The sequence below is a fragment of the Odontesthes bonariensis genome, chromosome 21 (genome assembly GCF_027942865.1).
Source record: "Odontesthes bonariensis isolate fOdoBon6 chromosome 21, fOdoBon6.hap1, whole genome shotgun sequence".
Classification (NCBI taxonomy): domain Eukaryota; kingdom Metazoa; phylum Chordata; class Actinopteri; order Atheriniformes; family Atherinopsidae; genus Odontesthes; species Odontesthes bonariensis.
In genome coordinates this window covers 29,998,606-30,015,724 of record NC_134526.1, presented here as the reverse complement: position 1 = coordinate 30,015,724, position 17,119 = coordinate 29,998,606, and the positions used below count along the sequence as shown (strand labels likewise).

The 17,119-nt window shown below is 40.5% G+C and overlaps 1 protein-coding gene across 4 annotated transcripts in view; it reads left to right on the top strand.

Moving 5' to 3' along the window:
• The window catches only part of LOC142371315 (syntaxin-binding protein 4), a 123,160-nt gene that overhangs the window by 38,547 nt on the left and 67,494 nt on the right, over positions 1–17,119 (top strand). The window contains exon 1 of one of the 4 annotated variants that reach the window (XM_075453965.1): positions 11,326–11,465. The exons of the other annotated variants lie outside the window; for them this stretch is intronic. Within the exon in view, the coding sequence (XP_075310080.1) occupies positions 11,419–11,465 (47 nt within the window). The 5' untranslated portion in view covers positions 11,326–11,418. Of the gene's footprint in view, positions 1–11,325; positions 11,466–17,119 lie in introns of those variants that run through there. 4 annotated transcript variants of the gene reach the window in all.

Sequence of the window (17,119 nt, the reverse complement as noted above, 5' to 3'; positions counted from 1 at the left end):
GACTGTTCCAGATTTTAGGAGCATAAAACTGAAACGCAGCCTCACCTTGTTTAGTCCTGACTCTGGGCACCAGCAGGAGACCTCTCCCTGAGGTTCTCAGAGCCCGAGTTGGTTCATATGGCTCTAACATGTCAGAGATGTACTTTGGCGCTTGACCATGAAGAGACTTGTACACAAGCAGTGCTGTTTTAAAGTCTATTCTCTGAGCGACAGGAAGCCAGTGCAGAGACCTGAGCACTGGACTAATATGGTCGTATTTCCTGGTTCTAGTCAGGACTCGAGCAGCAGCGTTCTGGATGTACTGCAGCTGTCTGACAGCCCGTTTAGAGAGCCCAGTGAGCAGGCCATTACAGTAGTCTAACCTGCTGGAGACAAACGCATGGATTAGTCTTTCTAAGTCTGGTTTAGACACTATTCCTTTGATTCTGGCAATGTTTTTTAGATGGTAAAAAGCTGCTGATGTTACAGATTTAATGTGGCTGTTAAAGTTCAGGTCTGAGTCCAATATTACCCCGAGATTTCTAACTTGATAGTTAGGTTTTAGAGAGAGAGTCTCAAGGTGACTGATAACACTTTCTCTTTGTTTCTGTGGGCCACAGACAATGATTTCAGTTTTGTCTGAGTTTAGCTGGAGAAAATTGTTTTGCATCCACACACTAACTGTTCGATGCACTGACACAATGTATCTACAGGCCCGTGTTCTCCTGCCGTCAGTGACACGTAGATCTGAGTGTCATCTGCATAGTTGTGGTAGGACACATTATAGCTGCGTATTAGCTGGCCTAGTGAAGCATGTACAGATTGAACAATACGGGTCCCAGGATTGACCCCTGGGGAACCCCACAGGTCATAGCCATTTGGTCTGAGACACAGTTACCAATTTCAACAAAATATTTCCTGTCCTCCAGATAGGACTTGAACCAGTTTAAAGCACGACCAGAGATTCCCACCCAGTCTTCTAACCTCTGTAATAAGGTCGCATGGTCAACTGTGTCAAAGGCAGCACTCAGGTCCAGCAGAACTAAGACTGAGACTTTACTTGCATCTGTGTTCAGGCGGATGTCATTTGTCACCTTGATCAGAGCTGTCTCAGTGCTGTGGTGGGGCCTAAAGCCTGATTGGAAAGTATCAAAAGCATTGTTAGACAGGAGAAAGTCACTAATGCCCCTTTTCCACCACCAAGCTAGCCCTACTCTACTCGGTTCGATATAGCCCAACACTACACTACACGACACGGCACCAGTAACATTTCCTTTTCCACCCAAACTGTGGCCTGGAAGTGGGCGGAGTCGGCCCGTTCACCACTAACGTGACGTCGGTTTCAGGTGACTACAAAGTGTCACGCCGCGGTTAGTCAAAAGTAAACACAAGATCGAGTGTAATGTGTAATGCAGTTGACAATCCATATTGTTTAGTTAAACCAAGCTCTTTATTAAAAAAGACAGCACAAAAGTAAACAGCAGGAGTTCTCTCAGATACAGGCGACGCCAGTGTTGGTGCCGTTGGAATGCAGATAGCAGCTGTTGCCTCAGCTGCAGATTGCGATGCCAGTGTCGGTTCTGAAGCCTGCAGGATTGGAGGATCTTCGCTGACCTCAGCAACCGAACACTCATCGGTTGCACAAACCGAGTCTTGAGTGAAAAAAAATAAAAAGTGTGAACATACGAAACGCATACACGTAACCGCATAGGTGAGACACTGTGCTAGCCTTCCAAAACAGCGTTGTTTGCTAGCTCACTCAGAACAACTTATGAGACGTCTGTGTAACTTTTTACACAAGTTAAAGACTGAACATGTATTTGTTACGATATAAAACATGCATTTGTTAAGACATATGCGTTGCACCAATGGGATAAGAACAACTTACCATTTTTCATCGCCTCCAACAAAGACGTCGCCGTATCCACGCCGTTCGCCGGGCTGTGACCGTAAATGCCGTCCATTTGGTCAAACCACTTCCATGTCTTTCGGTTTGACCCACTCCGGCTGTTGTGGTCCTTTACCTGCCGGTAATAGCTCTTCAGCTTGTCTCGGCACTGCTGAGAATTCCGGTGATAGCATGGCTAGCCATCAGCTTGGTTATATCCTGGAACACCTTCTCATTTCATGTCGCTCCGTCCAGTTCCTTCTGCACGCGGTCCTCAGCCACCACACACAGAAAGGTCTGCACCTCGCTCACTGTCCATGGGCTGGCTTTCTTTCTCTGGTCTTCCATCTTCACAATTCTGTTTATTCTCTGGTTCTCTCGCAGTTGTGTTTTCATACATGGCGGGTGTTTCATACATAAAGCTCCCCGAGCTTCGTTGCGTGTATGACGTAATTTCACCTGACCAATCAGTGGACAGCACTGATCATGTGACGTTTTAGCACCGACAAGTACCTACTAGACCCACCTCTGAAGCAGGGACTTGCCGGGGCTCAAAACTGTAACGGGTCCCACCTTCAACCCGCGGTGGAAAAGCTCCCAACCAGGGTAGAGTGGGACCGTGTAGAGCTGTGTTGGTACAAAAATGTTCGGTGGAAAAAGGGCATAAGCTGTTGGTATACAACTTTTTCTAGGACTTTGCCTAAGAATGGCAGGTTTGATATGGGCCGGTAGTTGTTCAGTACTGTAGCATCAAGATTGCTCCTCTTTAGAAGAGGCTTAATGACAGCAGTTTTTAAGGCCTTTGGAAATGTTCCAGTCTGGAGTGAGATGTTGACTAGATGAGCGAGTTGTGGTAACTAACTGCTCAGCACGGACTTTAGGAATCTAGTGGGCAACTCATCAAGGCAGCACGTTGATGAACTCAGACTGCAGATGGTCTCTTCGACTGTTTTGTCAGTAACAGGTGTGAAATGTGTCAGCTCTAGGTGTCTAGCTGGCAGCAGAGCAGAACCTGCCCACTCTGTACCAGTGTATGTTGCTAAGCTCGGGGCATCTTCCCACTTTGTTCTTGACCTGTATGCATGTCCAATGCACATGGAGCTGAAGTCACTTGAGCTCATTTAAGGACAGAGTCTCAAGAAAGCTCAAGAGGAAGATGACACCATTGGACCAGCTATCCAGGCTGTTAAGTATGGACAGTGGCCTGGTGAGATGTCAATGAATTCGGAGATGCCGAGATTGAAAAGAGAAATTGGGAAGCTTTCCTTGAAAGATGGATTGTTGTACCGATACAGTAAGAGACTGTCTGGAGAGGTGGTCAGTCAGCTTGTCCTTATGAGGGAGTTTTGCGAAAAGGTTCCGCAAGCCATGCACGGTGACCTGGGGCACCTTGGATAGGAGAGAACTACTGACCTGCCCCGTAGCCATTTCTTTTGGCCTAAGATGTCGATGGAAGTAGAAGAGTACATCAGATGTAAAGTTAGTTTTAGACTCTTTATTGTTTTGTATCATTTTGGGGAAAGTGTTCGGCCAGGACTCTTTTGGGAAACTGGAATGGTGTTGAAGTGAATCGGTGTGAGTGGACTACTCGACGACGAAGTTAGCAGAGTTAGCTGCTTGGTCAGTGGCTAATGTGCTTTTCCGTGGACTTTGCTGAGAGACTAGTGACCAGTGAACCGGACCTGCAAAGCCTGTGTGGACTAGTGAGCCTGACGACAGAGCCGGACAGTGTTGTTGTGTGTGGACTGTGCCTGTATCGTCGGCTTAGGGAATCATCGCTCAATCCGTGCAAACCTTCTCCTCTTCTCCTGCTGCCTTTGACTGTGTGTGCGAGCAGTGACATCAATAAAGGTACCCTTTTTTTTATTTGGCCCTTGAAACGTTTTTTTGGCTTCAACGTACCGGAACAGGGTTCAGGCTTGCAACATGCTGAACTGAGTATTACAGGATACAGCCGGCTTTAGGTTATCTGGGCCCATAGGGAATCTTTTGAGTTTGACTGATATTTTGAATGCATTTATCATTTGGAACATTTTAAAAAGGGAAAAGAAACCTGTAAATAGTTAATTTTATTTTATTAGTAAATGTTCCATATTTTTACATAATCAATTGTGTTTATTGAGTGATTTAAGTGAATTTGATACATTGATATGTGATACATACTGATGGTGATCTGAAGCTTAATAGTTTAAAAGGTTAAAAAGTGTTTAAAAAGAGTGAGTGTAATAATTCATGGTTTGAAATCATTTAAGGTGAGTTAAGCTGTTTATCAGAGAAACCCTTAGTTATTTATATATATTTAAAAGAGCTCAGGTTAGCCACCTCTCATTATAACCATACAGCTAGACACTACATAAAGAACGACTATGATAACTTTTCCGAAGTGGAGCAATCATTGATAACATCCGGCTTTATGCCAGGACTGCATGTAAATATACAGCAAGTGTGTCACAATGTCATTTGGGCGCATAAGTGTGGTAAAATCAAAGGGAGACAATGCCCTCTAACTGGGTTAACCTGATTATCATGCCCAAAAAGCATGTTTTAACTTTTTATCATATTAATGTAATCAGACAGCATGTTAGACTTTTATCTGTCTTCACGAGGGACCAAGAGTTTCTGTGCTTGCTATTTCTAGATGTCAAGCTTGTGAGTCACAACCTTATAAAAAGCTGTCAGCAGGATGAAAGGAACTACAAACTGACCTGTGTGCAACTGCAGTTCTACATAGAGTTTCCTCTAAAATACAAGTCACAGGTCTTAATACTGTATTTGTAATGAAGATCTTCATTACTTTCATCAGAAGCACTTTACATTAAATGAAATGCACTTTTTAATGTTGTAATGTGATGCATGAAATGATTGAATAAACAGAGATTGAGGTGTTTTATTGATGTTTAGGAATTGATGTGCTTGGATAGCTGCCTTTCAGCTGGTACTGAAGGCCTGTCCTGTGGAAGAAGCACATAGATGTAAGGTCTGGCTAAGCCAATAACAATTACTTTTAATGATGCAATCTCTGAAACTGAAAGATGGAATCCTGAATGTGTAATGTGCAAGTTTCTTACCTCTTACGTTTCCTTTTCCAGTGTTCAGGCTAAAAGAGTCCCCAGGTGCCTGAACACCATTTTAAGGTTCCGGAAGAAACCATGCCTCAATCAAATACACCAGTACATCACCAATATGATGTACTGGACTTGGCTGTTATCTAAAATAGTTTTTAGTAGTGTTCTGTTTATCTGAGTTATTGGTTAAGTTGATTTGTGTGTATGTTACTAGTTTTCAGTGTTGGGAGTAACAGTGTTTAAGTATAACGGCGTTATTTTTCCAGTAACGGAGTAATCTAATTAATTACTTTTCCCATCGTTACAACGCCGTTATCGTTACTGAGACTATAAAGTGGCGCGTTACTACAATTTGGTTGTAGGCTTTAGGCTACACATCAGCAGCATGCTGCCTGGAGAGAGCAGGGGTGGGGATGATGACACCGTTGCAAATGTGATGATGATTGACTGGGTGGGCGGATAACCTGCTCACGCTGTCTCACTGCACGCGCTGACTACTACTACTAAACACACACAAGACAGCGACAATGGCGACGAGCCAGGGAAGTTCAAAGGTAGCGTTCTCTAACTGGAAGTACCGGCACTACTTCTCACTCGTGGAGATAAAAGGCAAGAATGTGTATGTAACATGCACGCTATGCCCAGGGAAAAAAACTTTCTCCACGTCTGCCTCAAGTAACTCAAATCTAATGAAGCACCTTACATCAACAGTGTGTTGCTTCTGCAGCTTCTAACCCAACCCCAAGCCCAAATGCAGCTGGTGTGAGCCCCAGCGAAGGAGACGGAGCCACTCGAAAACACAACACTCGATTTTTCGGGTCAGAAACAGGTGACCAGTGAGTAGGATAGTGTTCTGTTTATTGTGCAGTAGGCCTAAAATACAGTTACAGAGAATTGCACGACTTAATGGCCAGATTTTCCTTTGGTTCTTTTTACCCAAGTTTACATTTGTGTGTCTTAATTTTGCACTTGAATTTTATATTCAATATTTATGTTTTTATTTCTATGCATCATATGGCAGGCTGCAATCTATTGAGTTCAAATAAATACCGAATGTTCTAAATTACTATATAGTGTTTTTATTTTTCAATCAGTTAATATAAACATATTTGATGTTAAAGATGTTATAGAACGTAACAGCGTTATAGAACATAAAAAATAACGGCACAGTTACTTTGCTGAGTAACTAATTACTTTTACAATGTAGTAACTGAGTTACTAACTCAATTACTTTTTGGGAGCAGTAACTAGTAACTGTAACTAATTACTTTTTAAAAGTAACTTGACCAACACTGCTAGTTTTGTAGATTTTGTAGGGGTTTATGGGATTTAGACTTAGATGGTAGAGGAATTGTTGGTAGTCTATAAAAGGCGGTCAGTTAATACCAGTGGGGCTACTATGACCTGGGCTCCCTGAGAGACAAAGGTCTGTCTATGTGTGTCATGATGCTATTTGGTGGTTGTGGGAGAATAAACACCTGGTTGATTTGCACCAAATCTCTGCCTCAAGCCTCCTGTTTTATCCAGCCGCTACGGGCCATCTTAACAATATTAAACAATGAAGTGATGTTGTTCCACTTGGACAACAGTAAGTTCAGTTTCAAGACTCTGGGGTTTTAATAGTGATTGTACAGATCAGCATGGCATCAGGTAATTATGATCATTTATGTAACAACCAAACTATCAAACACAGCTTTACTCTTTGTGCACAAGACAGGAGTATAAGCCACCAACACAGCTCCTTCTATTGCAAACTGCTTAATTTAAAGTTATGCCTGCCTTACAATAAACTACAATGGTGCAATTAGTGTTACTGCTGGTAAACTGCAACAAAGATAGCCGACTGTGTGAAGATAGCCAACCGTCACAGAGCATGGAGTAAATAAGCTGTGCTTCGATGACTTTGTCCCAAGTGACCCGGGTGTAGAACGCACCTAATAACAACAACACGGCAGCTCTGAACTAACAGTGCAATAGTACGCATTCATTAATTCATTCGTCTTTAAGTATTGGTGAAATAAATAAAGATAATGCCTTATTAAGAGGCTGTATTTTCTATGCCTCGTTCACTCCCGTTATATATGGATGTACGCGAATCTGTAGTGATCTAAATATCGTCCAAAGGACGCTGACTTTCACAAAATGTTATCAATGAGTAGATGAACGTATTTTATGCCAGAGATAAATGAATAAATAAATAAAAAACCGAACTTCCCCTTTAACTAAACTGAGCAAACTAAATATCTAAAACTTCTAGATAGTATTTACTTTAGCGAGTTTTCAACAGTGCTTTGTATCTACTTTAAAACTAGGACTTGTAAGTCGAGACTTTATAGTCCAAACTTCATACCAAACAATACACATCATACGAATAGTGTTATTATGCCAAACTCTATTTTGCTGGTTCGTGTAATTGTAAGGGTCCTTGTAAAGCATATTTTATCATCTTTCTGTCCATGAGGTTCTAGATGGATAGACATGTGCAGCTCTAAATTAATGACCCTGTGTTGCATAAATTAAACACTTCGTTCTATTGGAGAGCATCATGCTCCATTTTCTTTGTGTGAATCAAATGCGCTCTCTTTTCAGTCTGGTGGTCTTGTCTATGTCTCACTTGTCTTATGTCTACCATAAACCAAAATTGTGGAAAATATTTGATAATTGGTAACTGGAGAATATAACTTTGGTAATAACAGCATTACTGGTATTGACCTAAGCCTTCCAACCTCCCTGAAGCATGTGGCTTTTAAACCTGCAGGGAGTAAATGAGTTCCTGCACCTATAGAGTGATTTACAGCAAGTTATCAAGCTTTATGTGGGTGTCAATGAGCTGCTGTGGGAGTCAGTTGTTTACCATCATTCTTTCTGTCCTGGTGCGATTATATCACAAAATGAATGACATGCTGGTGTGTAGGTGTTACATCCCCAAGATGATGAAATTGGGTTGTAAAATCAGTCAATCTACACATATATACACACATGCATGACATCTCAGTCATGTTAAATTACGTAATACCTTTAGATGTGGTCGGTAATAACCAACAGTACGTTATTACCCTTGCTGGAATTAAACATAGTAATGTGGTCTTTGGAACACGGTCATCCCATTTTCACAAATAATGTCCTTTTTAAAGTACACATAAAGACTTTTGCACTTAGTGGCCTAAATCACTTCTCTGTTGGCCCAACTGGCCAACATTACCAAATGAGATAACAGCTGTGACAAGAAGTTGGCCATCGAAGAAGTCAAGTCTTAGCTAAACTCACATCTATGTACCCAAAGTCTGTCTCTGGAGTCAGTGCAAGATCTCTTGATTAGATAAAGGGCTGAATACTGTCCAGCTTCTCCTAATCTCAGTAACTGGACAAACATCAGAGACCATGGCTTTAGATCATTAGATCGTCAAATCATTGGTCTTTATGGTGCTTGTTCAGTAGCTCCTCTATCTCTATGAAAATGTATTTCTGTTAGTTAAAATGAAAATTGTCAGAGACTCAGTATTTAAACTTAACAGAAAAATGTTGAGATCTTAACCAAGATTTAACCAAATATGATTCGGAAATATATAACCTAACGTTATCAAACTTTTGAATAAATGAAAACGTAATAGTTATAAACAACTATAATTTGAATGACAGAAAACAGTGTGAAAATTAAAGTGACAGCAATTGAAGTTTTGACCACTTGAGGGCAGGAGAAGCAGCAAAAAACATCATAGTCATATTTTATATTTATTGTTAACAGCAATTAGTCAGCTGCTCATTCAGACAAAACTATATTGTCATTCATTTTGTGGGGAGCAGAATTTGCAATTCTACAGCAATAAAGAAATTTGGTTTATATAAGCCACATATCGGGGTAAGTTTTCACAAGAGGCAAGTTTTGACACCTGATGTTCTCTTTTTAGGGGGAAACTCCATGTCTTCAACATCTGAAGTAAGATCAAGGGAATAATTTTACTTTAGTTCAGAAGCCTGCAAAGCCACACTAATTTCTTTGATTAACAGATGTCCCAACGGTTGTGTTATACAAATGCTCTCCGTGTTAGAGATGCCCCCATAAGGGAATATCTCTCACTGTGCAGTTACTTTCATAAAGCTTACATTTTTTGTTTCATTTCCAGAATAATGACTAATCTTGATTGTACTACATTTCTATTGCACGTGACTCTTTGTCAGTTTACCAGCAACATCCTATGGTGACTTAATTCTTGGCTTTAATGGTTCTTCAACAACAATACATGCTTTAAAAGCATGCATTAAGAAGATTTGACCTACTGTGTATCAGGGGTGGGGGCTGAGGGATGTAACAGCTGTTAGTTCTTGAAGCCAAAGCAAACTACGAAACCAGTTTAAAAAAGAAAGAGCAAATGAAACAAAGTAAGTTTAAATATTGCTTAAAAGTCTAATATTTTGTGTTTATAGGTGTGTAAAAGGTAGCATAATCTCTGCTCACCGTTTGGAATATTTGAGTAGCCCTCTTACGAAAGCCTATATTTAGCATGTCGGCATGCCATATGGATTTGAGTGTATTATCCTTTTGCAATAAGCTTGTTGTCTCTTCATCAATTGGCGCCCTTTGGACCTGCTGGGCAGCTGTAGTGCACCATGACAGGGAATATGCTAAACCAATGTTGACAACAAGAGGGTGACATCCAGCCTTTCCCTCAAAATCAGCGACATGTTCCAAAGATTGAAAGTGCCTCTCGGGTTTGCCAGGTATGCTTTTATCTCTTTCATCTTCAGTTAGGCTGAACATACTTACCTACATGCCAAGGACTTAGAGGCTACACTGAGCTAAGATGGTGTTCTAGCAAATATTCAAACGTGTTAAGCTTGACATCAATAATGAATGAATTAGACTCAACACAGACACAGAGATATATGTTGAGTTGTATGCTGATATTTGTTTTGAGGACTGAAGATGCAAGTAAGGTACATTCAAGCCAGAATTTTATTGCTTTAATTTTTCGAGTCCCCCACATTTACTTTTTTTGTTATCGTGAACACGTTTGTGGCCAACAGCCACAGTACCCTCTGAAACACAGTATATTCAGATTTTACAATGATAGCAGTGCAATGGGACATACCATGATGAAGCTACATCCCTCTACATTTGGTTTGTGATGAGCTGCTTATTGCACAAACGCGATGCACGTTCTTCATTGCGTTGTTTTGTTTCTTTCCGACGGCGGCGACAAAAAATCTTGAGCATGCGCAGAACGCAAAGTCCAATTCACCACGTGCTTCATCGTCTACAAGCAGGTTTAGTGTGACTTTCAACCAAGTTATCTTGGGGTCTTAATCCGACTGCGAGTAACCCGATCCGATTCAATATTACCCAGACTAAGGTGTATACATGAACTTATTAACTCAGTCTTATTGTGATTTAGCCATTAATCTGATTCTTTACAGTGCCATGTAACCCCGCTGAGTGTGTTTATTTGATCAGTACTTTTTTGGAATACCCTGTTGCTGGAATTTTGAGCTGTTTTAGTAAATGGCTCCCATCCATTTTGGCATAACTGTAAACACATATAATTCCCCTCCCCCCTGTTTCGTGTCTTTGTGTGTAATCACCAATAGTTTTGTTTATTTGTTTTACTTTGTGGCCTGAAGCATGTTGCATGAAATTGTTAAAAATGGATTTTGAAAACCCCAGCAAATGGAAGAAGGCCATTTAAAGCGGACGTGTTAATGCAAAACTTAGTGAAAATGGTGTTATGGGGAAATTTTCTTTTTCTTTTCATGGCATTTATTCTCTCATTGAAAAATAAAAATAAGAATGATAATGAAAATCTGTTTTCTAGCTTCACCTTAAACAGGTAACAACAAAACACAGATGTTCAGTGGCTGAATGAAAATGATAACACTGAGTAATGGATGTCGACAGCTGCGGATTATTGTGTAGTTTCAAAATGGAGATGGAGGCACTTACACATTATTATGTTTAAGGGCGTCTAAGCTCATCCTGCTCTGTTTTCAGCCGCCCACAGGTCAACAAGCAGGTGGTAAAGGACAGTATATTTCTTTTGTAAGCCTTTTAAAAACAAAAGAAAACATGTATCTTTATGACTTCGTGCCATCACTTCAAACTGTATATGTAAAATTCAGTATCAAATCAAGTTAGATTTAATGTTCATACAGTAATACATTCACTAACTCTAACAGAGGCAAACTAATTATTATAACCGGTTTTGTAAAGTGGACATTTTTTGGCTGAATCCACATTTAACACTTGTTTCCAGCGAGAAATCACCAAAATCACTTCCACCCCTTTTTTAAAAGAAAAAAAAATGTTTTCGGCGACTTTAGTTATGTAAGAGATTTAACGTGTGGGACAAGGTGGAGATGTTTGGAGCGAACAGTGTGTCTCTCTGGAATTGCAGGCTGCCTGCGCAGACAGAGCATCATGTCGCTGCTGGCTGATGGTTAAGAGCTGGGAGAGAGCGAGCGTTTCACCAAAAAAACGGGCTCCATGAGAAAATGCCAACCTTTTCGGTCATGTATAAAGGAGCTGTCATTATTAGCAGGTAAGGAGACGGGTTGTTGCGTAAAGGTGTTCGGCGGTGCGGGGTGTCCTCTTCAGCCGCTGCTCAGTGTTTGGGGGTGCAATTAAAAGGGACACGGCAGCTGTTCATAGAAAAAACAAAGTGAGACCTCAGAAAGTTGCAGACTGAAGTTTGTCGTTGATAGAAGGGGGGCATTTTAAGACGATAGCTTATCGAGCAGTTAAACTAATTATTTAAACTCGTGCACATGCTGTAGCGGTTTTTTTTGCTGCTTTTTGAAAGTTATCCGCTGTACGTGTGAGGAGGAACACCAGCAACAGACCTGTAAAACGGTTGGTTGTTGGTGGTGTTATTTTTGCAGCCATCGCACTGAAGGGGTTAGTGTCTCCATCTGTTGTCTGTAGCGCTCGTGGGCTGTGTATCACGAGCTGCGTAGATTTGATGCGTCTGCGGAATAACCGCCATTCCATGCCACGAGATGCGCGCTTTTACCCTGTAACATACCCTACAGAGTCAATCTTTACGCGCACTTTTTCAGTTTATAGGTACTATTGTACAAATGAACCCCTATTAGCACTTACTGATGATGAACCTTCATAACATCACGCGTTCCGTTACTGTCAGCTTTATATTCCAATGCAAAAAAAAAAAGCTCCTAATCTTCTATGCCGAGAGGTAGTTTGACTGTCAAGCACTTTTTAATCGATGATCTGTATTCTCTCATAGCAAATTCTAATATTTAAACATTTCAGTGCTGCGACAATTTATTGTATTGTTGAATGCATTATTTGAATCAGTTTTAGTCTACCAGCAGAAATATTTCAAAGCTCCTTTGAGTCCCTAAAAGCCTAAATAGCATTTTTAGACCGCAGACGTACTTGTAACACGGGTCTGTGATGCATGATGGATGTTTTACCCATGTTAGACAGTTTTGTGTTGGAGTGTTGAACACTTAGCCTGGCGACGCCATCCTACGTACTTCCGCCCAAAGATTTTGGCTCCGCACATAGTCTGGCCAAATCCCCCTACCTCGGTTCGCTCAGTGTTTCGCCAATCAGCAAACAGTTGCGAGTGGTGCCGCAGAACTCACGCGCGGAGTCCATTGTAGTCCATATAATTGTAGTTCAACCGCAGCGGAAATAAACATGGGGACGGAAGAACGCTAGAAGCTGTCCATGAAGTTGTCTCAACTCTGGAGATCATTACACAATTAAAACGAGAGCAAGAGGAATGCCTCGTCAATTTTGTTAGTGGCAAGGATGTCGTAGCTCTCCTTCCAACTGGCTTTGGGAAAAGTTTGATTTATCAAATGGTACCGGTATTGAGAATGAGGAGTTGTCGTCATAGAGCCCCGCCCCTATCCGCCATGTTGGCAGAATGCTAGCGAGAAAACGCCGTTCTCTCCGTTCGTTTACATTGTACGCGTGTGTTTTTAAATCAGTAAGTGTAAACAGTACGGAATTGCAAGAACATGCCTGGAAATCAATGCTGTGTGAAGAACTGTTCCAGTACCTCACACAATAAGTTTGGGAAACATAGGAACAACGAAATACGTTATTTTAGGTTTCCTAAATGGATGCAGCATCAGGGAGAGCAGGTGTCTGACCTGCTGCAGGGAGCTCGTAAGGATCAATATTTTGGATGCTGGACAGTTTCTCCAAATACCGCTGCTTTGCGCTTGTAATAAGCTTGTCCCTGTAAGGTCCCTTTTCTTTCGCCTTATCTCTCTGCATTGCTTTGCTTTCTTTCTTTCTTTTGTATTAGTCTCTGCCCTGCCGAAATGACAAATGCGGGAAGATATCCGTTAAGATATCCGTTAAGTTAATGGCGTTGCCCCTGGCAACCAATAGATTCTTCTGCCAACATGGCCGACCGGCCGACCGGAGTCACGTGACTCCTCATTCTCAATAATGAAAGCGGATGTGGGAAGCGTGATTCGCGAGCTAGAGCCTCGCGAGAGTAAGAACCTCGGCGCATAACCTACGTCCTTTCTAAACATTACTGATTGGTTAAGGGAACTCCAATGAATTTAAGTTGCTGAGTAAGGTCCCACCCTCCATGGAAACAGATTCCTATTGGGTTTTTCCAGACTGTTTGACGGAGTCAACAGTCGGCTTTCGCCCAGGCTATTGAACACTGGCTAAAGGTCCAGACTGGTTCCACAACATCTTTACATCGGCTCTGTTCTTGCTCTGCATCTGTTTCCTGTGACCATTGGAGTATTCAGATTTCCTTCTACTGAATGAACATGCAGTGCCAACCCAATGCCCTTAATTTGAGCTGATGTTAATGGCTTTCCTATATGTATCTATATATATTTTTTTTTGGAGTCTGTGTAACTTCTGAATTAATATTGAATACATGTGTTTTCTCTCAAAGCATGCAACTAAAAGTGCACAGTACACTGAGGCAGTTGTGTCACTGAACAGCATTCTTGGCCATGTCAAAGTATTGGGCACCTGTTGTATAATTAAATCCCACTACATCTTGTTACTGTAACTGAAGGACAAATCCAGTTTCGTAAACACAAAGTTTTAAGAAAAGAAATGAAGGGCTAAATCTCTGATCTTCTATGTCTTTACAAATCTGGTGCCAAATCATCCTGATAAACCAAAGCAATTACAAATGGCTCCAAAAGGAGTTCTGGGTGTGGATGTAGATCCTCTCTTTTGGCCGAAGATAACCATTTGTCTTTCTTAAAGTTGCATCTACTTCACAATGATACACAATGTCACAGCCACAGCTGCGACTCCAGGGCCTGCTTAATGTTTGTTTTCTTTTCCTGGTTTTGCATCAGCAGGAGGAGGGGGTGCCATGCTGCCCTGACACACCAGTTTATTGTCTCTTGATTATCTTCCGTGTAGAAATACTTGGTTTGCTTCCCCATTTCTTTGCCAGATAGTTAGCGTTATCAGTGGTTATTCTGGTATTCATGGTTAAACCATTGTCTTGTGTTTTTTGGATTACGTTTTGGATTTATTCTTACGTGTTTATTTGGATTACCTGTGTCCTGTGCCTGAGCTCACCTGTGAGTTTGTTGCCTACCTGCTTCAGTCCGCTCTGCAGGTGATGTTTTTGAGTGCAAGTCCTCAATAAAGAGACCTTTCGGAATACTATCTACTTTACCCATTTCTGTGTCCACGCTTTCATCAAATCGTGACACACAAGACTATATTCTGAATATTCATAGTTGGTTCTTGATATATTTGGACTTGGTACAAAATACCTTCTTGCTGTAGCTGTTTATCAAAACCTATTCAATTTACACTTACATAATTGATGAGTTGTATGAGCAGGCTCAGTTTTAACTTGACAGTATTTAAATCCAAATATTGGGAAAGGTTTAGGAATTACAGCTCTTTAATATATGTAAAAACATTTTGCCTTCCTAAATCTTAAAGAATAGCTTTTTTTGTTAGACTTGGTAGTGTCTGACTGTTGTTTATTCACCTTTTTTTGTCTTCAAGACTGCGTTTGTATCACTTATGTGTTCCGTGAGACACTGTTTTATTATTTTTTACTGTTTTGCCCTTTAGATACAAAATGTATTTAAAAAAAATGTAAGATAATGTTTTTGCTTTAAATACACTTGTTTGCAACACTCACACCCTGAACTTGAGAGAGGACAGGAAAGGCTGTTCTTCTCTGTGACATTGAAGCTCAGTGGGGTCCTAACATAGCAATAGTAATTGATGTGTTGGCATTGACACCGGCCGGGCAACTAGAACCTCTATTTTCAGAGGTTCAAATTGGTTTAACCATTAAGACAGTGTTGACTTCTACTACGTAATTCTACTCCCAGATTAATCTGGATGTTCTCAGCTGAAACCATTTGGAAAAGGGAAGGCACTTAAAAAAATACTCGACTGAATTAGCACCTGCCTATCAAAGTCATAAACCAGCCTCAATCAATCGGATGAACCAAGTGGAACCACACAGTGCTCGTCGGTGAATATGAGATGCATGTGTTGAGTCCTGTCACACCTAAACTCCTTATTAGTTTAGGAAGCTGACTGGTCTGAAATTTTGTATGTGGATGTGTGAATAGCTCAGTGACATTTTGTGTTTCACCCACATTTTGGAGCAAGATGAATTTTCTTATGATCATAATCTCCCAAATCTCAAATCTAAGAATCCAACTGCTCTGCAAGAGAACTGTAGACAAGGAGTGATTGAAGTCTGGAACCCACGGGCACCACCAAGTATTGGCTTCCTCCTTTTTGGTGTTTTGCCGAGCCTTTACCGCAGATGTCCTCTATTGTTCTTTGGTAACTGGTCTTTCTGTCTTTAGTTTTGTGTTCAGAAAATGAAATGCTTCTTAATATTGTTTCATCAAAAGCTCCTTGGTTGATTTCACTGAACGTTTCGGGTCTTTGATCATATGTGCTGTGACGTGTCAAATCACCTTTGCTGCATTTGGCTGAATCTGAGCCGACAGTATATCCCTATACATTTCACAGGCCAATCGAGTCTTTTTGTGTTCTTTCATATCATTAAAATATACTGAACCAGTGTCATTGGAAGCCATTAACATTCATTCTATAAAAAGTCATTTTTCGAGTGTGTCCTCTAACTACCACCTGAACAATGTGTATTAACCTTAGCAAGGTAACACAGTGTATTACAGATTATCTGTCCTCATATCGATAAAGCCTCAGACTTTTTAGATGCTAAGAATAACATGCTGCTGACTCACTTGCTTAATGTACATGTTTTAATTTGAGGGAGTGTCTTACTCAGCCTGATTGTTTCACTGACAGGATGTCAGTTTGATTCCGGTAAATCAGGTGCATCTGAAATATTAATCTGGAACTAGACTTTGCTCAAAATTCACAAAATGAGTGCAATAATCTGATGAATTTTCCACTAAAGTGTTGCTAATGCACTAATGGAAAAATCAACTCGCACTTTCGGTTCATTAAATTGATTTTCTTGGTTGAAACATCCTGGAAAGATTAATCAAGTTCATGACACCTTGCAAAATCCCAGAACGCCTCTTTGAATGCTTTTTTTTTGTTTTTATTTCATTATCTGAGTCAAGTTGAATCATGTTTTGTAATTATTTTAAGCCTCTTTATCCACCTGTTTTTAAGTAGATTGAGTTGAATTTTGTACTTAACTTTCATGAAAGCATTAGGATGATTTGGAACCCCAAAGTTGTTAATGAAAGTTATATAATAACCAGCTAGACAATATTAAATTATTTTCTATCTGAAAAAAAGAAGCATTCATTTAAAAAAAAAATAGAAACTTGATTTTTTTCCCAAGAAGGAATCCCTTCCTTTTACTTCTAATTCATTTAGTTGGAAAGTGTTAATATTCATTGCTGATGCATAAAGAAAATCAAGACTTTGTCCTGCTCACAGTTTTTATTTAGATGGTCCTCATTATATAGGCCTACAAATCATTTTATATTGTTGGTATCTAAAATTTGACCTTTTAGGGATCATATTCACAAAGTTACTCCAGACCATGGACCATATGCAAACGCTTAGCCTTTTCACCACTGTAGTTATGACAGGCTAGAAGATCAATTTAAAAAAAAAAAAGAAAAGAAAGAAAGAACATTGAAACCAGAGTAATTAGAGGTGAGATAAATTGCTAGTCTTTGGCTGAATATTGTTATTTGGATTGGCATTAAACGATTTGGCAAATAATTGTCGAAGTTCGTTTCC